This window comes from Talpa europaea (assembly GCF_964194135.1).
Source record: "Talpa europaea genome assembly, chromosome: 12".
Classification (NCBI taxonomy): Eukaryota; Metazoa; Chordata; class Mammalia; order Eulipotyphla; family Talpidae; genus Talpa; species Talpa europaea.
The window spans coordinates 60856397-60880400 of NC_140079.1; the positions used below are offsets into that span (position 1 = coordinate 60856397).

General features: G+C 38.0%; 1 protein-coding gene across 1 annotated transcript; it reads left to right on the forward strand.

Annotated features, from left to right (window-relative positions):
• Positions 1–13635: 13635 nt before the first annotated feature.
• On the forward strand, positions 13636–23260 carry TNFSF18 (TNF superfamily member 18; the record flags this gene model as incomplete). Its single annotated transcript, XM_084250070.1, has 3 exons — positions 13636–13779; positions 20256–20286; positions 22914–23260. 3 exons carry the CDS (start codon positions 13636–13638, stop codon positions 23258–23260), a joined length of 522 nt encoding a protein of 173 aa, XP_084106196.1.
• Between the last annotated feature and the right edge of the window lie 744 nt (positions 23261–24004).

A 24004-nucleotide genomic window follows, 5' to 3' on the forward strand; every position in this document is an offset into this window, starting at 1 on the left:
CATTATGGTCAGGTATGAAGCCACCACACTTTAGCTATATAATATAAAATGTTACTTGTTTTATGGTACTCAGGGGATAAACATCCATGGAGTTCTACTAGAAGCCAAAAAATTCAAAATAGACTTGATGATGATAATAGATGATTATAATTAGTAGAGGTAGCAAGGGATAAACTACTTATAAATTCAAGCCTTGGGAGGTTCAACTCATCTGGGGGCTGCTCTGATGGTCTAACGTTAGCAAAGACAGCCAGTAAGCCATCTGTCTGTTCATCCATCTATCACTCCATCCACCCATCTACTTATCCATCCAATGTTCATTGTGTGTAATCTATGATGCTGGTTTTAAGTAGGTATTGGGTGTAAAGAGACAAAAGATCCTCATTTTCAGGTATACACTCAATGCAGAAGATTTTATATAACTAAGCAGACAATAATAATGTGGTAAGTACTAGAGTATGGAGAAATGGGGGCGGGGTGTTGGGAGCAAAAGGAAGAGGCACTTAACTAGATGAAATAGACAAGGGATGGTTTCTCTAGGAAGAAGTAGCATCCAGTAGGATTTTAGAGAATGGTAAGAGTTTGCCAGAATGTGATTAAGAAAGGGAAGACCTGAAGGGAGGTCTTGTCTAATGCTGACCTTTCTGATTTTGGTACTTATAGAAAGCAGATTTTTACCATAAGCTAGGACTTTTATTAGCCTACTTTGATCTAAGAGCTTCCTCTGAGCAGGACACCCAAGAGAAGTATAATGAGGACCCTTCTCAAATACAAGAAGAAGAGTTGCAGAGCACATGGCTGGGTCCCTTCAGCAGCAGAACAGCACTGCTCCTCCTCACATTACCCTTAGGCAGTCTATTCGGGGACTGAAGGACTTCGAGCCTATCAGAAGAATGCTAGTTAGAATTCAGGCATCTGTTCCAAATAAACCTGCATTTTACACTTACACCATTCAGTTTAGCTTTGAGGATAGGCTATAAACTTGAGGACGTATGGTGAAAATTCTAGTATATTTTATAGAGGCTAAGTCCCACCTGAACACTTCCATGCTGGTTTTACACTGTTTAGGTCCAAATAAGAGAAAGACACATCCATGTGAAAGCATTTGAGTACCTACTCATCTTTATTATCATCAATATTATTAAAATTCTTAAAATTTTTAAGTAACAAGCTATTGATATATCCATTCAAAATGGAAACCATGCATCCATTAAATATTATTTGTGTATTAAAAACAATACCAGTTATGCTATACTCGGTATAAAAGGCAAGTTGTGTACCTGTATGAAAAGTATGATTCTAGATATATAATGTATATATGTATATAATATATATGTGTATGTATTTAAATTATGTCCAAGTTCTTCCCCTTCAATGCCTACCCCTTGATGACTAGTGAAAGGATCACTGTAGAGACAACTCACAGACTCAAATGACTATTAAGTTCTAAGATTAAATGTCTAAGCTCAAAAATTGCCTGTTGCACCTTACACCAGTAAGAATGGCACATATAAAAAAAACTAGCAACAACAAATGTTGGCGAGGATGTGGTGAAAAAGGAACCTTCCTACACTGCTGGTGGGAAGGCAAACTGGTCCAATCACTATGGAAAGCTGTGTGGCGTTTCCTCAGGCTACTAAATTTGGGGTTACAATATGACCCCACAATTCCACTTCTAGGGATCTAACCAAAGTACACAAAAACATTGATTCAAAATATTACCTGTATTCCAATGTTTATTGCAGCACTATTTGTAATAGGTAAAACCTGGAAACAACCCAAATGCCCAAAAATAGGTGATTGGATCAAGAAGATATGGTATATATACACAATAGAATATTATTCAGCAATCAAAAAGATAAATGGATGCCATTTGCAGCAACATGGATGGAGTGAGAAGGAATTATGCTCAGTGAAACAAGTCAGAAGGAAAAAGAAAAATATTGGATGTTTTCACTTATAGGGGTACCAAATAAGATATCAGGGGAAGAATAATAACAAAACCAGAGACATCCTGCAGGGGAAAAAATAATAAAACCAGAGACATCCTGCTGCAGGGGAGAAGGAGGGGGAGGAATCAGAGGGAGGGAGGGAGGAAGGAGCACAGGGGAATGTGGTGATAGTGCACAGGTGAATTGGTGAAGGAAATTCTATGGGGACTACTACACCTGGGGGGGGGGAGGCAAACATTGTTTAAAAATGAACAATGATGTAAAATATATATAAATAAAATTAAATTAAAAAATAATTGCCTGTTACAGATTTCACAGAGAGTCATTCCACCACATGTCATGCAAACTTCCTTCTCCTATGCAGTTAAAAAGGTGAGTTGGGGGCCATCCCTGGTGGCGCAGCATCTAGCGCTGGGCTGCAAAGCTGCCCACAGCCTCTGCAGCACCAGTTTGATTCCCGGCCGCTGGCAAGGGTCCCACATGGCACGACAGATCTCTCCTGCCACGCCCGCTGCTCCCCTCAGCAATGTATTTCATCGTTCTGCCTATTCTACTCCCTGCTCTGGCTCTGGCGAATTCTCTCACCCTCCCGGCTTCTGACTGTACCCAGTGCTTGTGTAAATAAATAAACAAATCTTTAAAAAAAAAAGGTGAGTTGGGGGGAAGGGGTCATTTACAGCAAGGAAAAATACAAAAGGACATGCTTGGGGAAAACCTTTTTAAGGAGTTACCATGTATGGCAGGGGTCATGGTTAGTCATGGCTTCTCTTCATGGCCTCTTCTTGCCTCCCAACTCTGCAGAGTGAGGTACACAACACTGATTTAACAAGAGCTTGGCTATGTCTTGAAGGAGTTAACAGGCAGAAATGGCTATACACCTGTAAGACTGCGCGCGCAGCGTGTGTGTGTGTGTGTGTGTGTGTGTGTGTGTGTGTGTAGATGAATCTGCATAGAGGTACTCCTGGAAGTAACTCACTGGAGTGGTGGGAGAGTATAGCAGGGCTTTCAAAGGACTTACTGATGTTGGAAAGCCACAGAGTACTAGCTGACATCCTGTGATTGGCAGAAGAACCAAGGATGTTAGTGTGTAAACCTTGAAAGTAGTTTTTTGTTTATTTTTCAATGCAAGTGCCTGACTTAAGCTTTGACTGCTGAGGCATTCACTTCAAAGAGAGATCCACTTCAAGATGGCAATCTCCAAATAACACAACTAGATAAAGAGCCAGGCTGTACCTTCCCTGGCCCCAGTTTAGATAACTGACTATTTGAGCAGATTTTCCTCTTCTAGTCCTTTAAATTCCTGCTTTTAGGTTTTAAATTCACCAATAAAGAGCGAGCCTGCTAACATGTGGGCACCCACCCCTCAACCCCAATAAAAGCAGACTTCCATGTCTGAACTTGTTCTCTCTCATTCTCTACCCATGACTTTGCTGTGTGGCCCCAGGTATGCCATGGACTCTTCCAGGGGTTGAGAGTAATACAATATTGTTCTTTGTTTAGTTTTCTAATGGCTATTGCTGAAGGCATCATGCAACTATTCTAAGAACCACAAGGGTCAGGCCAGCCCCAACTCTGGTTATCAATAGGCTGAGATCTGCACACAATAAATATCCATATACTAGTCACTGGAACCTGTAAATATCACCTTATATGATCAAAAAGACTCTGCATATGTAATTAAGATTATAATCTTAAAAGAAGGAAATTGCCTGGATTATCCAGGGGGGTTCAAATTAATCACAAAGGTCCTTAAAAACTGACAGTTTTCTGTGGTTGGAGATAGACATCACAAACAGGAAGTTAGAAAGTTCAAAGTATAATGGCACTGGAGTAGGTACAGGGTGAGTGAAGCATTTGCTCATATGGAGGTGTGAAGTCATACTCCCAAAATTGTAGTTACATAAATGATAAAAACAAAAGAATAAGAAGAGGTTAAACTGTCATTGATGACTTGAAGAGGGACAGGGACTGAATTCTCTCAACTAACCAAATGAGCAGGTTCTCCTCCAGAGCCTTCAGATTGGCTGGCATGTTAATTTCAACCTAGCAAGATCCTATGCAAAGTACCCAGTAGAGCCCATAAGTTTTGACCTATAGAAGTATGAAGTAATAAATGGATGCTGCTTGTAGCCTCTAAATTATTGGTAATTTATTATGAATACAAAAGGAAATTGGTACATACCCTGAGACAACTATGGATCATCCAAAGGGATCATGGTCCAGCAAAATAACACCAAATCTCATTAATGGCCGTCACTGGCCTGAGCAATGGCCCCTCCTCACCTCCAATTCTATGTGTCCTTCCTGCCTTCATGTGGAACTGATGGACCAAGGCTCAGGGAAAATGAGAGAGCAAAAGCAGATAACACACATACCACCTCTTCTCTAACTGCCACAGTCTACACATGTAGGTTTTGTGTATATGTGATGGTGGGGAGGGGGTGGTATGAGGTGGTGGGTAAGGTTGTAAAAACGGCAAAGTTTGGCAATAGTTATTAGAACAATAAACTTATTTCTGCACATACATTGATGACTTTGGACTATCAATCTTATTTGTTTTATAAATATGGAACATAGGAAATTAATCAGATTTGCATGTTGTCAGTGTTTAAATCTGGGGTATATGATTACAAGTAATTTTAATTATTTAATGTGTCTTGGATTTTCTACTCTTATACTGTTATTTTAAAGAACATATTTATCGAGGGAATTCAATTTTTGTTTCAATTAGGGGCTTGTGCATTTTTTATGGAACAGTCTGTTATATCTTTTTTTTTTGTTTGAAAAATACCTATCATAACATTTTATCTTTTAAAAATGTGAGAAAAATTAGCATTCTTTTTTATATATTAGTAAGCTTTGTATGTGTTCATATTTATCAGTTGCTAGGATGATATTATTGAATACATTATACCAACCCAGCTTTATCGAGACATAATTGACTTATAACATTGTGTAAATTTATGGTATATAATGTATTGATTTGATACATTTACACATTACAAAATGATTACCAACACAGCATTAGCTAACACCCACATCACCCAATTATCAATATTTTAAATGTGAGAACATTTAAAATATACTCTTAGCAACTTACCAGTATCTAATGCAGTATTATTAGCTATAGTCACCATGCTCTACATTAGATCCCCAACTTAGTCCACTTATAACTGAAAGTTTGTACTTTTTGACCAACATTTCCCCCTTTTCCTCCCAAATGCCAGGCCTTAGAAATCATCATTCCAGCTTCAGTTTCTGAGTTTGGCTTTTAGATTCCACATATAAGTGAAATCAAACACTATCCTTTCTTGTTCCTGGAGGTGTAAAATTAGGTGTTTATTTGACATATTTATTTTTCCTTGATGTATGCATCATTGACTGCAAACCTACCATGTGAACTGCTTTTGCCATATCCCAGAGGATTAGGTATGGTTTTTTTTTAAAGATTGATTGATTGATTGATTGATTTATACATACATACAAGCACTGGGTACAGTCAGAAGCATGGGCGGGTGAGAGAATTCACCAGAGCCAGAGCGGGGAGCAGAGCAGGCAGAAGGACCGAAGTACACTGCTGAGGGAAGCAGCGGGCGGCAGGAGAGGTCTGCGTGCCATGTGGGACCCTCCTCCGGTGGCCGGGAAGCAGCCGCAGCCGGGGATCGAACCAGCGCTGCAGAGGCTGCGGGCAACTTCGCAACCCAGCGCTCAAACGCTGCACCACCGGAGAGGCCCAGGTATGTTGTATTTTAATTTTCTTGGGTTTCAAGGTATTTTTTGATTTATCTCCTTTATTTCCTCTTTGACCCATTGGCAGTTCAGGAACATATTGTTTAAACTCCATGTATTTGTAAATTTTCCGTTTTTCTTTTTGTACTTGATTTTTAGTTTCATACTGCTGTGGCTAGAAATGATATTTGATATGATTTAAAACTTTTATAATTTATTCAGATTTTTTTGTCATCTAATATATGATCTAGCCTACAGAATGTTGCATGTATGCTTAATAATGTGTATTTTGTTGCTCTTCAAATATTTTGTTCAAGTCTATTAAATTATATCGTCTAATGTGTACTTTAAGTCCAATGTTTTCTTACTGAATTTCTGTCAGGATGATCTATCCATTGTTGAGAGCAGGGTATTTAAGTTCTTTATATTGTGTTTTTTAATATTTGGTTTAAGGATCTGGTGCTCCTATGTTAGATTTATTTATTTATTTATACAAGAACAGAGGTACAGTCAGAAGCACGGAGGGTGAAAGAATTCACCAGAGCCAGAGCCGGGAACAGAACAGACAGACTGACAAAATACTTTGCTGAGGGGAGCAGTGGGTGCAGCAGGAGAGGTCTGCGTGCCATGTGGGATCCTTGCCAGCAGCCAGGGAGCGAACCAGCGCTGCAGAGGCTGCAGGCAGCTTTGCAGCGCAGCGCTCAACTGCTGTGCCACCAGGGGAGGCCCTGGTGCTCCTATAATAGGTGCAAAAATATTTATAAATATTACCTTCTCTTGATACATTGACCCCTTAATCATTATATTATAAACTTCTTTCTCTTGTTAGTCACTGTCTTAAGACCCATCCTGTCTGATATCAATATAGCTATCTCTATAGTTTGCATGTAATATCTTTCCCCATTCATTTTTCAGCCTATGAAGGTCTTAAAGCTAAGGTGAGTCTCTTGTAGGCCTTGTACTGTTGGGTATATTAAAAAAAAAAAATCTGTCCGGGCCTCCCCGGTGGCGCAGCAGTTGACCGCTGGGCTGCGAAGCTGCCTGCAGCCTCTACGGCACCGGTTTGATCCCTGGCCATCGGAGAGGGTCCCACATGACACGTAGACCTCTCCTGCCATGCCTGCTGCTCGCCTCAGCAGTGTATTTCATCGGTCTGCCTGTTCTGTTCCCCGCTCTGGCTCTGGTGAATTCTCTCACCCTCCCGCACTTCTTACTGTACCCAGTGCTTATATAAATAAATAAATTAATTAAAAAAAAAATCTGTCCAATCAGTTCATTTACATTTAACCACTTGGTTCCCAAAACTCTCCTTGTCTCTAAATTTTTCTTTGAATTTATTCTGACTCTGTGCTTGCTGACAAAATTTTATTCTCATTCTTAAATATGAAGGATAAAATTAAAAATGAATGATGCTGTATCTACAATATTGGCCAATAAGGGGATATCATTTTCTAGTTGGCATCATTTTCTGCTAAGAAAAATTGTGCACCTTGGGAAAATTTTGTGGCTGGACTTTATATCCACTATACTTTATATCTTAATCCTAATTTTAAAAAATGATTTAAAATCTGACTTCATCTGGAAACCTGATCATTTTGAGATTGAGACTAAAAGGAAGACTATAAAATTGAAGACAGAGCAAAAATGATTACACCATTTTTATTTGTTTTTTTTTTAAATATTTATTTATTTTTAAAAGATTTATTTTTTTTATCTATTCATACAAGCACTGGGTACAGTCAGAAGCACGGGAGGGTGAGAGAATTCACCAGAGCCAGAGCAGGGAACAGAACAGGCAGAGTGACGAAATACACTGCTGAGGGGAGCAGCCGGTGAGACAGGAGAGGTCTGTTGCGCCATGTGGCACCCTGGCCAGTAGCCAGGGATCGAACCGGCGCTGCAGAGGCTGCGGGCAGCTTCACAGCCCAGCGCTCAACCGCTGCACCACTAGGGAAGGCCCTGATTACACCAGTTTAAAAAAACAGATATATTTATTTAGTAAAAGTTTTTCCTTCAAAAATATATTATTAGATGTCATATTCAGAAGCAGGGCATATAAAGATCCTTAATATTATATAAATTATTTTCAATTTAAAAATACTTCCCTACTAACACCAAGTTCAGGTACTTATTTATGTCTCAAGACAGAATACAAAGAATAGATTTAGACTTAAACATATCTGGATTGAATTTTAGTAGTTTCATGATTTTGGCTAAGCTGTTAAACATCTCTTATTTCAATTTTCTCATTTGTAAAATGGAAATAAGGCCCATTTTGTAATGTTGTTTTGAGGATTAAATAATCCTCAATAAATAATGCATGTGAATGTTTAAACTTAAGTATGTGCTTAGAAGAAATCAGGCTTTACTATATATTTTTCCTTGCTTTTAATTTCATAACTGTCTATTTTATTTTTTATATGGTTTACATTTGAAATCAGCACTCAGGGGTGTTGCAATAAAAGAGGTGCAAGGACCAGAAAAGAATCTGAGACTGTGTACGTGTGGGGAGGAGACTATCCCTACTTTCAGCCAAAGAGATTTCCTTTAGGCTTGTTTGATGACTAAAGAGTTGAAATATCAACTCCTTATCTTAGTATAGTATTCATGATCTAACTCTTCAAGCTGGTTTGTTCTTAATTTAGCAAATGGAAACTGCCTGCCACCTCTGTTGGCACTGTTTCATCAAGCAGCATTCCATGGTGTTGCCTATGACTCAGTGTTTTTTCCATTGGCATGCCAACTTGAGATTTCCTCTTTATAGTGGAACATCCTAATGTATTCATGGCTAGAGTTGTCAAACCAGATACACTGTAGTTTGGCTTGAGCAACTTCAGATATTTGCCAATTTTCACCTGAATTGAATTAACTGGTAACTCTGGGGAAGTTACATCTAATCATGCAAAAATGGTAGGTCAAGTTTATCTTGAAATTAGAACTTATACTATTTTCAATGTAAGTTTGGAAGGAGCAGATGTAAAAGAATTAATAATCAGACAATGGATTCCTTAAGATTAGAGACCCTGAATTAATCCTTTTGGTTTCTTTATTGCCAAGTAACATGCTTGAATCGTTGTAAGACTACACACACTAGAAAAATAAATTATACTATACGGGCCTCCTCTGGTAGCACAGGCAGTTGAGCGCTGAGCTGTGAAGCTGTCTGCAGCCTGCAGCACCAGTTCGATCCCAGCCGGCTGGCGAGAGTCCCACATGGCGAGGCGGACCTCTCCCGTCTACCTGTTCTGTTCCCCCCTCTGTCTCTGGTGAATCCTCTCACCCTCCCGCGTATCTGGCCTGTACCCCCGCTCTTGTATAAAATAAACAAATCTTTAAAAAATAAAAATAAATAAATTATACTATACTTATGTGTTTATATATTATGCTATTCAGAAGTTTATCAATAGATAATACAGATCATATATTAATGAAATACTGAATAACAATTGAATAGCTTATTAAAGTGGTATATTATGAGGGTAATTCCATCGGGGTAACCTCTTCTTAGATATCTTTGCCTAGACATTACCTCCTTTATACAACTTCCCCTTACCCTGAGTGAGGTCAGGCATTTGGTTCTCGTAATCCTACTACTCTTCTCTTTGTATTGCCTTGTATATTTTTCTCTTTCCCTCACTGCCTAAAAAAATCAAACCAAGACAAGACAAAAAAGAAATAAAAGTTTTGAAGTTTGGGACAGACCTTTGTACTTGGTATGTAGAAAGCATTTGAAAATGCTTTTTCTTTTCTGTTTCTACAATTTAAAAGGACAGATTCACTAGGAAAAGGAGAAAGAAAAAGAGAGGCACCTGCATAGTCACAGGTGGACAAGAGAGTTGCCTCAATAATGTTTTCTAAACACTTTTTTTTTTTATAGAGGCATGTTTTATTTATTTATTTGTTTGTTTATACATGCACTGGGTACAGTTAGAAGCGCGGGAGGGTGAGAGAATTCACCAGAGCCAGAGCGGGGAGCAGAGCAGGCAGAGGGACCGAAGTACACTGCTGAGGGGAGCAGCGGGCGGCAGGAGAGGTCTGCGCGCCATGTGGGACCCTTGCCCGGTGGCCGGGGAGCAGCCGGGGACCGAACCGGCGTCGCAGAGGCCGCGGGCAGCTTCGCAACCCAGCGCTCAACCGCTGCGCCACCGGGGAGGCCCCTCAATAATGTTTTCTAAATGAACAGAAGAATAACATGTTCTTCTGGTCTATTTTGGAATCATTTCATAGAGAAAACTTCTTCACTGATTTATATCTCAGTGCCAAGAACAACAAATCTACTCATGAACCAGAGTATCTAAACTGAATGGTGCATGGTCAGTTCTTAAAAAATGAGAAAATGAGAAGAGAAACTGTCTCAACAATTTCTAAATGACTATGTTACAGTTGTATGTTAAATGTGAATATACTAATTGCTCTTCACTGATAGAGCTGGTATTTAGTAGCTTGTCAAATGAAAATACCCAGTAGTACTGTAAAGGGGAAATACCTGTTGCTGGCCCCCACTTCCAGAATTGCTCAAGGAAATCAAGTTTTGAGGAGTTCTTAGTCTCAGCAGTATTAGGACCCTCTTATTCAATTGGGTTGACAGGAGAGATACATAGTTCTCTGGCAAGCTGTGCGATATTGGGCAAGGTAAGATTGAATAACAATGCCCACTCATTATGCTTGTATGATGATGTTTAGTTTTAACTGGCAGATATATTGCATAATGGAAAATCTATGTTCACTTCAGATTCCAAGCAGGAATTGATTCTTCCCAACAGAAGGTGTTGGGGATGCCTCTTCCTTGGCCAGGATACTCATACAATGAGTATCCAGCTAGCTAGGCTGGAGAAGATACACGCGCACGCACACACACACACGCACAGAGCACAAAACTAGAATCACTCACATAAAGGACTCAGGTTAGACAGAGACCCACAACCTCATGTGGTCTTTCACAAAGACTAGTGGTAAAGTGGTAAGCTAGCATAAAATGGGGCTCATGGAAATTGGCCAATAGATTTGCTAAAGACTTGAGTCACTAAAACACAGAAAAAACACAAATAATTTGGTGAGGACTCCATAAAAGTAGATGAGCAAAAATAGACAACACAGAACAAGAAAATTTGGGACACAGAAGAAGGAACCCAGGTCACGGAAGAAAAATAGTTTGAATTCAAACTATTTTCTAGACCACCCTGACTAGGGTTGTTATTAGTTCCTTAGAGAGGCTGACTTGGTGGCTGCTATGAAAAATCTGTATATCTTTTAGGATTAATTGTACATATGTGTGAGCATGTATATACATATATGTATATGTATATAGATGCACATATTTATCTATGTGTAATGAGCTGTACACTGTTCTCTTTACTAATCTTACCAAATAGTATTTTTTGTTAAAATTTTTATTTTAAAACCCTATTTATGTATCACAGCTGTTTATTTTCTACTATCATCTTTCATCTATGTATCATCTATCATCCATCCATCTATCCACCCAACCACCCATCCATCCATCCACCTATCCATCCATCGATCATTTATCATGTATCTTCAGACGAAATGGGCTCTATTTGTCACAGTGTATGTTCTGATATCAAGAGTAGGCAAAATCACTGGCATAGCATTACTTACTGAGTTATAATCTATTGACTATTTCTCATCATTTATGCTGGATTCTTTAAAATAATGCATGGACTACTTCATGAACCTCATATCATTCTAGCACAGGGACTGCACTAATCTTCTGTGTATCATGTCAATTTTAGTATGTGTGCTACCAAAGGGAGCTCTATGCTGAGTGTTCTGACATAATATTCTCTGCTGTCACTTTCACCTGTCCTAACTTGAAGTTTCTTCCTTTCTAAATCTTGTTTCATGAAAAGCAGCTGTGGAATGCATTTTCTTGCATCATCTCTCTTAAGATTTTTCATAAGGTTAAAATAATTAATGAGGATATGCCAGAGTTTAACCTTTTAACCAGGTGAAGGGAAAACTGGATTTTATTTGGAACAGTGCCTAATTTGAATACATATTTCTGAAGTGAGTAAGCAGGAGCCGTTCCATGTAAAATTTGGAGAGGTGACAGGAAAAGGAGCAGACTGGAGAAGTAAGAAGGAAACAGTCTAACTTTTCAGAGATCAGTTTAAAATTCTGTGCTTGTGCCTACGTGTTTCAGATATGATACAAACATTAAGAGTGGTGGACACAGTGGATGACTCTCTTTCTAGAGTCAGTTTGCTGTTCATCCCTGCATCACAGCCTCAAATGCAGAGCATGGAATACAGTTGTACTGAAAAATTATTCCTGTGTGACTCTGTGACTTCTCTTAAGAGGCAATTTATCCATCAAGGTAAGCTAGGGCCAAGTGAGAAGTACTTCTGCAAATACTGTGGTACTAAGAGAAGAAAGTTAGGTCACAACAGTGTGACCTGGTTAATATCAGCCATTAGTGGTATGATACACCACTCACTCTCTATTATCCCCAGCTTCCTCTTTCATAAATGAGGTTGTTAAATCTCTAGGCTCTAATTCTAATTTTAAAAACTTTAACTCTCTTAGATTAAAATCTTTTTTCCTCAACACACTTCCATCTTATGAAAGTGAACACTTTTATTTAAGTGAACCTCACTTGAAATACATCCTGTGGGGAAAAAGACTAATTATAATGAAGTAAAAATCAAAATCAACAAGCAACTATAAACCAGAGACACACTATGTGGGGGGTGGGAGGGGAGAAGGGATTAGGGTCAAAATTAGGGGGGTGGGAATTGTATGGGGAGTATAACCAAGACGAAAATGCATACATTGTGCAAAAATGAAAAAATGATATAAAAATATATAAAACAAAATAAAATTATATATATATATATAAATACATCCCGTGGTAAATATAAAGAAATAACCACTCTTTTCCAGGCTTTTATACTGGATTCAATCTTTACAATCTATGAGAGGTGGGGAAGAGATAAACTAACACACATGGTTTATTTCTTGCGAGCCAAACTGGTCACATTTCTTTCATTCTTGAAAAAGCCTGGGAAGTGAAAAATTTCTTCATTTTACAATCAAGGGAACAGAGAAGTCAAGTATATGAGCAAGGCCACTGAGAGCAGAGGCTGGATAGCACCGGCTGTCTCAGGTTTGTCTGATTTAAAAGCCCATGTTCTTTCTAGCATATGATGCTGGTATTCTATAGAAAAGGTAGCATTCCATTTTAACAGATTGAAAGACAGAGAGAGAGAACCAGAGAACTTCCTCAATTTTGTAGTAAATAAGCATTTTTGGTGGCAGGAAGATTTCCATTTTTTTTTATAAGTCAGATAGGGTGGGAAATATTGTTTTGTATCATGACTATTTCTATTTTATGCCAGCACTGAATTTTCAGTGTTTGAAAATAGTGAGAACATTGAGGCTATTGTATTTATATTTTTAAAATGAAAATATAGGGATACATTTGGTGTTTTCTTAGACTATCTGGAAACAGATTTTATGTTCTTAGAGGTTGATGAAACCATTTTCCCAAATCAAACCATGCATCCTAACCTCTCCAACTCTCCACGCTCTGTTTCACATGTACTGATATCCGGAGTATGATAAGTCTTAATCTTGGACTTTTTATTAAAAAACAACTTTCTAATCTGAATATAATTTGTAACTGCCTAACTGTACTTCCTCTTGCTTGGGGAAAGAATTTTTCCTTTCTGAACTTCCCGTGTGTCATTTTTTTCATCCTCTGTGTTTGTGTTGGCTTTCAGCCTGCTTCTTTCTTGTGTTTGGTCTAGTGCCAAGTGAGAGTCAGCACTTAACCTAGAAGTATCGTTTTCTAACACACAGAATCAGAAGGAAAACTCCGCCTCACACCCACTACTAATTATCATACTACTACAAAACTGACAGTTACATCACTAGCCCATCACTTGTGAATATCTGTTTTCCACAGCTCTCATTCCTGCAGAGTTTAAGCCTCATGGAGAACATGCCTTTTAACCATGCAAATCCTCAAGGAACACAGAGACCATCCAGGAGACAATGGCTCCTCTACTCAACAATAGTCATTTTGCTATTGTTTTGCTCCTTGAGTGCACTAATTCTTACTTTTCTCCCACGCAAGGTAAGGAGACAACAGTGCCTAAGGTGGTGGTTATACTTTTTTCTTTTGTTAATATAATTATTTTAATTGTCACTATTAGTAGAGATAATTGGCAAAAGGGGAAGTCTGGGTGCAAATAATGTAAATATAATTCCAATCTTGTTATGGCAAGTACTTTTGAGATTTATCAAAATGTCTTTAAATGAAAGCTGTTAGGAGTGATAAATGTTAGTGATAGAACTGAATTTGATGGGGAAAATCTCGTGGTTAAATCAGATAGTTGACAGATGCTTGTGGAGCATCTTTCTTTTTTCTTGGAACTCTGATAAACACTTTGGGTGGAATAAAAGAGGTAAAGAGGTAAAAAATAATGATGTTTGCCCTCAAAGAATGGGATGCGAGCTATAATCTTATTGAAGGAAAGAGGCATTAAAAATAATGGAAGACAGAATAAGGTAAGTGACAGGTGGCTTGTGTTATTTCTGAATGGGGAAGTGGTGCTGAACTAGGGATAAGAGCTGGATGCTGGTTCTAGGTGTCTCAATAACTGTATTAATGTAAGAAAGGCCTTTAAACTTTCTGGTTCTCAGTTTCTTCATCTGAAAATTGATAATAAGAGTATGGATTTCTTTTCATTGTAATATCCCTTCTGGCTATACAATATAGTGACTAATAATTTATCTAAGGGTAGTATAAAGCAAGTGCTTCAGGAGTTCAAAGGTGGGGGTGGGGGGAAGGAAATGACTTTGGGTTGAAGTGATCAGGGAAGACTCCTGGAAGAAGGAGGCAGCACATTATTGGGGAAGCCCCCATCAGGAATTTCCCATTGATCTCCAGCCCAAGCTGTGGGTCTAGTGAAGGGGATGAAATTACATTAGGCTTTCATCAGAAGTGTTTAGGACTATTGACCAAAATGAAAATAAGAAATGCTTTAATTTAGGGGATAGTTCATTTCTGGGTACAATTTGACAATTCTGAGCCTTGGAGAGAATAAGGTGTCCATCTGAGAAAGGACTGTGTTGTGAAATCAGTGACCACAAATATATTTTTCTAAGAGGATTGGCTAGCAAAGATTTCAAAATTATGGTTCTACTACTTAAGATATTTGAAAGCAATAGAGAAAAGACTCAAGGAGAAACAGGACTCTGTAGTCTCTGGTGTTAATGTTGTCAGGTGAAAGTTTTAACCAAACTTTTACATAGTAGACCATTAATTTGCATTCCATAATTGTACAAAAGGGTGTTCAACAGAGGCATGTCTATCAGAGTCCTGTTCTTTTCTTTCTTTTTTTTTTTAAGATTTATTTATTTATGCATACAAGAACTGGAGTATAGGCCAGAGATGCAGGAAGTGAAAGGACTCACCAGAAACAGTAGGGAACAGAAAAGGCAGATCTGCTGAAATACACTGCTGAGGGGAGCAGCAGCTGAGACAGGAGAGGTCTGCTGTGACATGTAGGTAGCTCCCTGGCTGGCTGGGGATTGGAATCGTGCTGCAGAGGCTGCAGATAGCTTCATAGTGCTGTACTTAACCCTTGCACCACCAGGAAGGCCCAGGCCTGCTCTTTCAATGAAGGTATCAAGCAGAAATGTGAACATGATAGAGTAATAAAGTCTTGAGTAGAAAGAAAACAATGGTTAGGAATTCTGAGTGTTTATATTGTGAAGAAGGGGAAAGGTGAGAATGGTGATAGCTTAACTTTAGAAGTGCTTTTTCCATCTATAAATCTTCTTAAGTCTTTTAACCAGGAGGCTCCGAAGATCATAGTTATGTTACAGGTGTCATTCCTGCAGGTGACAGGTGAATCAATGCATAGAAGAGTAAAGAAATGCCACACACTGGCTCTTGCAAAAGGAAAGAATTCTAATAAAATGCTAAAGGCATCTAAAACACCTCTTGCAAGAATTAAACTTCTGTTTCTCTCTTGGAGAACATGAAACTTTTCAATGAAACATTCTTAATCTAAAGGGATAGCCCAGAGTTTATTCCCAATTTGGGGACCAGCCTCTAAAGGTCTTCAGGATATTGTCCTGATGTCATGGAAACTTATTTCCTGTGGGTGGCCTAGTTGACAATGCAATTTCAGCTTATATATTCCACTTTCCACTTGCCTGCACTTCCCTTTTCCTATTGGTCACAAATAAATATCTAAAAAAGAGGACTAGAGTGACTGGCAGTGGGTGAGTCATTATGAGGTGGCCACTTCTACTTTCCCACCATATCCTTGGACCTTGGAGTTTGTTATTTTGGTCTCCACTCTAGCTTTTATATACAAAATCCCACTTTCAGATTGTCTAGGCATTCATTCAAAAAGGTTTGACAAAGACTAACAGCAAATTCCTTGGGAGAAAATGCTTTTATTAACTATTCTTTTAGAAGACATTAAATGGAAAGGTTAGACTGAGCCCCGTTCAGTGGTCTATCCCTCAGGGAGTTGTCTAAGAAACCAGAAGTTCAGGAGACTCCACTGCTTCAATGAAAGGAAAGATACATGCCAAAAGGGAAGTTGTACTTGAAGCCCCATAGATTATATTGTTCTATTTCAAAGCATAATCTGATTGGGTTTGGTTTGGAGAAAGCATTACATTTTGGCCATTTGAACCCAATTATGTAAATCTGGATTTAAAACAACATGGGGTTTTAAGAGCAACTCATCATTCTAAGCACAAAGGAACTACACTAAACTGAATGTCCATATGTTTTTTAAATAAATGGATATTTATTTCTTCCAGACAGCAGCAGAATTTTAAACAGAAACTGCCCCCACAGAGTGGTGAGGTTGAGACTTTGAGTCAGGTAGGCTGTTTGGATAAGAAGTCTAACTTCTTATCAGCTCTACAAACTGGGGCAAGTTACTTAATTCCTCTCATTCTCATTTCCTCATTTGCCAATAAGCATGCTAGTTTTTATCTGATAGAGTTGTAATAAGGATTAATGAGCTCATACAGTGTCTGATAAAAGGTTTAATAGGTTCTCGATAAATTATAGTGATGTTTATTTGTGCCATTACAATTAATGACATTACAATGCAGATACATTAAGAAGACTTTTTAAAAATATGAATATTTCTTATCTATTTCACTTCCTCAACCAAAGACTATTCCTTGCTGCTACATAGATGAATTTTATGATTAGACAGATTTTCATTTGTGGTGATTGTTAGAGAATATCGCAATGGTGGTTTCTGTAGCTCTAATAGATATTAAAACAGCTTATGGTACAGTATCCAGGATTTCAGGCTCTGGCAATTAATTTGTCTGTGGTTTAGATTTCTCCACACCTCTTTATGCATGACAGTAGTTGATATCGGGTGCTTTTTTAAATCGTTACCCAATTGCTTCCTTTGTGTCTTTCTAAAAAGATTATAAACTTAAGAGACAAGGACCATAAATTATATTTGTTCCCTTGCTTACAATGCTAGCATAATGTTGGACTATAGATGCTTTCACTTTTAAGTGTAATTCTTCATTATAATTAGCATCAATATCAAAACAGCTATTATTTATTGAGCAGCTCCAAAAAGAGTATCTGGGCAAAGCCCTTCATAATTACCTCATTCAAATACATAAACAACCATTTCCCTTATTTTACAGATGAAGGAATTACAGTTTGGGGAGTCTTGTCACATGTATATCATGGGTTAAACTAAATTAATTTCAACCTCTCTTCTAAGAAACCCCAAAGTAAGGGTTAAATCATTAATAGAGAAAAGCGATTGTAGGGAATCTAGTGATTTATCTCCTAGAATAGTGCTTCCAATTTTTTATTATATTTTCCTATCAGAAAACACTATTGAGTACAATCCATGCATATGCTAATCACTATAAGTTATAAACAAATATTAATACTCTGCATATTTAAGATATACAGAATGGAAATTTATAAGGATGAACCAAATAATGTAATTAATACATTTTATTCACAGTATAAAACCATTTTGCTCTAACAAAATTATATTTTACTAAATATGTTAACATATTACATGAAACTTTCTAAAATAATTGGAGTAATATCTTAGCAATTTGATGAATATGTTTCCTTTATCTTTTTTTTATTTAAAAATTTTATATAATTCTTACATCTTTTTTCATCTTTGCACAATGTATGCATTTTCATTTTGGTTATATTCCCCATACAATTGCATCCCCCCCTTATTTTGATTCTAGACCTTCCTTTCCCCACCCCTCCCTGTGTGGAGATTTCTTGACCTACTAAACATATAGCTTCCATATGATCCAGCAATTCCACTGCTAGGTATTTATCCAAATGACACAGGAACAGTTATTCCAAAGGGCACCTGCACCCCTATGTTTATAGCAGCACAATTTACAATAGCTAAGCTATGGAAACAACCCAAATGCCCCAAAATAGATGACTGGATCAAGAAGATGTGGTACATATACACAATGGAATATCACTCAGCAATCAAAAAAGATAAAATCATGCAATTTGCAGCAACATGGATGGCGCTGGAAGGGATCATGCTCAGCGAAATAAGCCCTTTATCTTTTTAATCATAGTTTACACTATGTGACACAATAATATAAAAGTTCTATTATAGCCTAATTAACCTTGACTCATGGTTTTGACTTTCACCAATGAAAAATTACCTCACAAAGAAATATTGGTCAAAATGGAAGAATGTATCTTTGTGTGTGGTTATCATGTCATGATATTAAATTTTCAATCCATTGTTCTATAGTTCAAAGCTCTTTTTTATAATTGAAATACTACCCCACACTCCACTCAGGCCTTTCTTGCCATCTTTATACAATTTAAATTCCACAGTGTGAATATAATCCTTACCTGGTGTCACTCTATTCTCTTGCTCGTCTTTCACAGTATTCTAATATTGAAACCTCAAACCTGGAAAATCTCCAACACTAAGTCCAACTGCTCTTTCACAGTTGAAAGCAGCTGAGGGAAAACATCTGGCCTTATGAAAGGCCTTACTTTAAATCCATGGCCACTAACTCTAAGTAGGATTCGGTGTTGCTCTGTAAACAGTCTCCACTTCCCCAGTCCACTCACCTCTCCTCTAGAACTAGTTCCCTCCTTTGACTTCTCCTTTCAACATCCGGTACTCTCCTCACACTCACTCTCACCCAATAACTTTGCTGCTAGCTTTTGTTGGAGTAATACCCTGTGATAGGTAAGAGGAAACACAATCCTAGTTATCTTCTACTTCTTACATATTAACTCCTCTCCATTTTAATGGAACATTCCCAACAAATGTCAACAGATAATGATGTTGTCATTTCCCTCATATTAAAACAAACAGAACCCCAAAGAAATCTCTTCAACCTCTCATCCCCAACCTAGTTCTACTCATTTTTTCTGTTCACCTTCACAAAATTCCTCCGATTTCTCTTTTTCCACTAACCTTTAACTCCATTCTCACTAAGCATCTGTCCATATCACATCATACAAACTACTTTGTCAAGAGCTCTAGTAACTACTATGTTGCCAAATCCATTAGTCACATCTCTGTCTTCTTACTTCAACCACCCACAACTTTTGACACAGCAGATCACCTGAAGCACTTTCTTCTTTCGGTTTCCAAACATCACACTGTCCAGGTTTCCTTTCTGATTCAATGGACTTTTTTGCTGGGCTCCTCTGCTGGTTCTTCCTCATTCCGTGGTCTGTAAACATTACGTGTTCCAGGACTCTTGTCTGTCTACACTCACTGACTTGATGATCTCATATCTTAAAACATCACACAGAAGCTGAATATCCCTAGACATATAATTAGAACTACTTTTTCATGGATTCAATTCCTTCTGGATATCAAATAAACTTTATTTTCTTGACTGTCTAAAAATGAAGTCATGATTGCTTCTTCTCCCACAATTTAATGCTCTTAAATCTTGCTGATTTCAGTGATTAACAACTTCATCTCTCTAGTTAGGCCCCAATTCTTGAAGTTATCTTTGTCTGTTCTCATTTTCTCATCCCTTGTTCATGTTTGGCCTTTTTACTTATCATCTCCACTGCTAATATCTGGGCTAGAGGCCCCAGGTTTTCTTGCTGAAATGATTCTGACAGTCACTCAGCAGGTTTCACTGCTTTTCTCCGTCTTCCTTTACTTTATTCCTAGGATAGCAGCCAAGAAATACTTAAGAAATGCGTAATATATTTAAGTTCAAAAAGTCTCTTCAGCATTTGCCACAAGAAAACCAATGAACTTTACATGGTACATTTTTGTGTGTGTGACTATATCTTATCTTGTGACTAAGTATTTCAGAGCCATTAAAATTTAAATACTCGTTCTTATGAAATTCACCACACTGATGGCATTTTGTAGTATGTATATTAAGTGGTGTGGCATGGAGCTTCTCATCTGTAAAGGGAAGCTGACAGCTGGAGGGAGGGATTTTTTTTATCTGATAAGGGGTAAATAGTTGGCTTCAAGAACATGAAATTCTAAATAAATAAATCAAGAAAACTGTGACATTGTTGTCATCCTTCCTGTTTTCCTTTTTCTTTCCCTGCAGACTGCCTGTGAGCCCTGTAGAGCACAGACTGGTGAGTAACCTGGCTTGCATGCTTCTTTTAACTTTTTTGAGTATTTGGTGTAAGAAGGCAAACTCGAGCGTTGTAAAGAAGCCTGTATTCTATTTTATTCATTCTTCAACTACTATTTATAACTGCTTATCATGTGCCAGACAGCTGCCTAGGGGAGGTGCCTTCAGAGGTAAAGCAGGCAGAGAAACCCATGCCCTAATGAAGCTTACATTCTATGTCAAGTGCCCGGCCAGGCATGCACATCACTTTTATGGCCAGGGAATCTGACATCCAGGAATCTACTTTTAATAAGCACAAGTTTCATGTTTCTATAACTTTTTTTTTTGTTGTTAAAGATATATTTATTTATGCATACAAGAGCTGGGGTACAGGCCAGAGATGAGGGGGGTGAGAGGATTCACCAGAGACAGAGTGGGGAGCAGAACAGGCAGACTGAAATACACTGCTGAGGGGAGCAGTGGGTGAGCCAGGAGAGGTCTATCTTGCCATGTGGGTTTCTCCCTGCCCGGCTGGGGATCGAACTCAGTGCTACAGAGACTGCGGATTGCTTCACAGTGTGGTGCTTAACCTTTTGCGCCATTAGGGAGGCCCCATGTTTCTACAACTTTTCCCTCTGATAAACTCAAACTCCTTACATTTTATAAATTGCTGTCGTCCAGCAGAGTGTGTTTGTGTGTATGGGGGAGGCCACGAGAGGGAGGAGCCACCTTTGTTTCCAAATGTGTACCAAAATATGTGAGAAAAAGCTAATAGTAAAAAAAAGATAAAAGGAGTCTGGAAAAAGAAAAGAATGTAAATTAGGAGAATGGCCATGAGCTGCTCCTTTCTCCTCTTCTTCTCAGCTCTGAGTCACTTTCCCTTACAGTGACTTGGTATTTGCTTAGAAAACACATTCAAGTTTACAGTTACATTGAGCCTCTGGGTATTTTCCAGAATATATAGAAAATTTTTAAAAAATTACATTTTGGGTTGTTTATACGTTTCAAGTCAAGCACATATTTGCAGCTGAGAGCAAAACATTTCTACAGTTAACAGCTACCCCTGTGTTCCTATACAGCGTGGCTTGTGGGAATTAGGAATCCTTTCATTTGTCTCTGCCATTGTGGTTTGTTTTTGTTTTTCTAGTGAAGGGAGTGGAACTCATGATATGTTTGAAATTGCCCCTTGATGTGGTAAAAGTTGAGAACCTCAAGTGATGCTAAGGCTTTAAGTGGCCTTTACCACAGAATTAAATAAGAGAACCAATGGCACTTCTTCCTGGTGACTTGTCTATTGCCTGTTACATGTCAAGTAGAAATAAATTCACTGGGACTGAGATCAGTGAGGGCCCAGGGAGACTGCTTCTTGCTCTAGTCACCTCTCATTCTCTTTCTGAATCTACCTCCAGAGTCTTAGGTCAGTCATTTACATATAAATAAGAATTTTAGTCAATGTGTTCTATTTTCCAAGGTATTTTATTATCAAGGCTTCTTGATCATTATGGAATAAAGACTTTGCCCCAAAACTAAATATGTAGAGATTTAAAGAACAGGCCATATAAACATTTTGGGGGGTATGAGCACTGCTCAGGACTCTGGAACATGCTACTATGCAAAAACAACATTTGGTAAATATTTAAATATGTATACCTATGAAAATAAATGACAAGGTCTTTCCCCATTCCTTGTATGATAGCATCAAACTAGGGATACTTACATTTAAACAGTCAAATAATTTCCATTTTAAAGCTCATGAATTTACTTGTAGCTGCTTTGCGGTTGGATAATAATATCCCAAGTGGATCTTGAATGATAAACTACCTATAAACTAATAACAAGAGCCATAATTTAGGCATAAAGCAACTCATTCAAGAAAATGGATGTATCAGTCATCAAGAAATATTTATTGAGCACATACTAGGTACCAGAAACTCTATAATGTGCTGAGATATAGCAATGAATAAAATTCAGGATGCACTTAAATATAACAAGATGAAAAGGTATACATTGTGCAAAAATGAAAAATAATGTAAAAATATATAAAATTAAAAAATTTAAATAAATGTTTCTATATAAATTCAAAAAAATTCAGGATGCTATTCAAGTGATTATGAGATAGATAATAAACAACTTAATTTCTAACACGCTGGATGGTGATAACTTCTATGAAGAAAACTAAAGCAGGCAGAGGGAAGAAGGCAAGGAGAGCTCTATTTTGTATGGATTTATCTGGAAATCTCATTGACACAGTGACTTGTAGTAACAGCATTTACATAGAAAAAGAACGAGTATTGTGAGGTCTGATTGTTATAATCCTGGTGCATGATTCTTTCCCCCTTCTCTCCTCCCTCTTGCTTTTATTCCTTGCTCATATATTAATTGACAAAAGATGCAGTGCCACTTAAAAAATCAACTTGTTTTTCTACTTCAAACCCATTTCTTTAGAGTTCCCCAAGTAAGAGAGACACTTAGGATTTGCATAAGGAGTAGATAGATACTTAAAAATACTAAAATTGTGGTTGGAGAGAACTAGTACAGACCAGGTTGGGAAAACAACAACAACCTGTCAATGGGAAAGAATTATAATTAGGAAAGTGATGAAATAACTATGCTTTCCATGTTTTCTTCTCCCTTGTAAATTTCCTATAGGACCATTGGCCTCCAAATGGCAAATGACATCTCCTGAATCTCCTTGCGTGGATAAGATAGCTGACTGGAAGCTGAGGATTCTCCAGAAAGGCTACTACATAATTTACGGTCAAGTGGCTCCCAATACAACCTACCAGGAAAAAGCTCCTTTTGCAGTACAGCTACTTAAGAATAAAGACATCATACAAAATGTTACAGACAAATCTAAAATCCAGTATTTAGGAAGGCCTTGTAAACTGCACGCTGAAGATACAATAGAGTTGATATTCAACGGTGAACATCAGGTTCTAGAGAACAATACATACTTGGCAGTCGTTTTGATAGAAAACATCAAATTGATCTCCTAGAGACTTGATTTGGTCTTCCTATCTTCTTTAGCACATGCAGAGGGTGGGAGGGTAGGGGGTTGGAGGAGGCAAATTTTCAACACCTAAAGTTTGGCTACACAAGTCAACACAAACAGAACTCCTCTACATGCAAATTTTCTTCTCTTGCTTATCAGAAAGAGACTTGGTAGACGGGGCAAAGATAATTGGTTATTATTGACACTGAGTCAGTAAAGACACTTTGCTAATTCACAACAAAATGAATTGATTGGAGCACAGAAGCTCCTCAAAGAGTCTTTGACTGGCTGGGTGGCTAAATGAGGACTTATTCCCATGAGAGCCAGACCTTGCATAAAAAAAGAACCAGGAGAGTAGCCTGGCTTTGTTCTTATATTCTTGCACTATTTCCCATATCCCCCATTTTCTGAGACCCTCTATAAAAAATAGATTGGTAGAGTGGCTACAGATATGCCAACACCACCCCACTTTAGTTGTGCTAGAGGATAGGAAACATTCTAGAAAACTGTTGGGACAGAGGCATAAGTAGCAGCAAATGGAATGCACTTTACTTGGGAATTTCCCTTGATTTCATCACACTCAGGATGCAGAGCTTTATAAAACCAACTGATCAAAAGAGTCATTCTGGACTTTCACATAGGGTTTCATGAGAACTTTTTCTATGGTCCCCAAACATTGTCAATGGTAAAGAAAATAATCATATGTAATATTTAACTCAGTGTTACATCATGCAAAGATTTCATATTT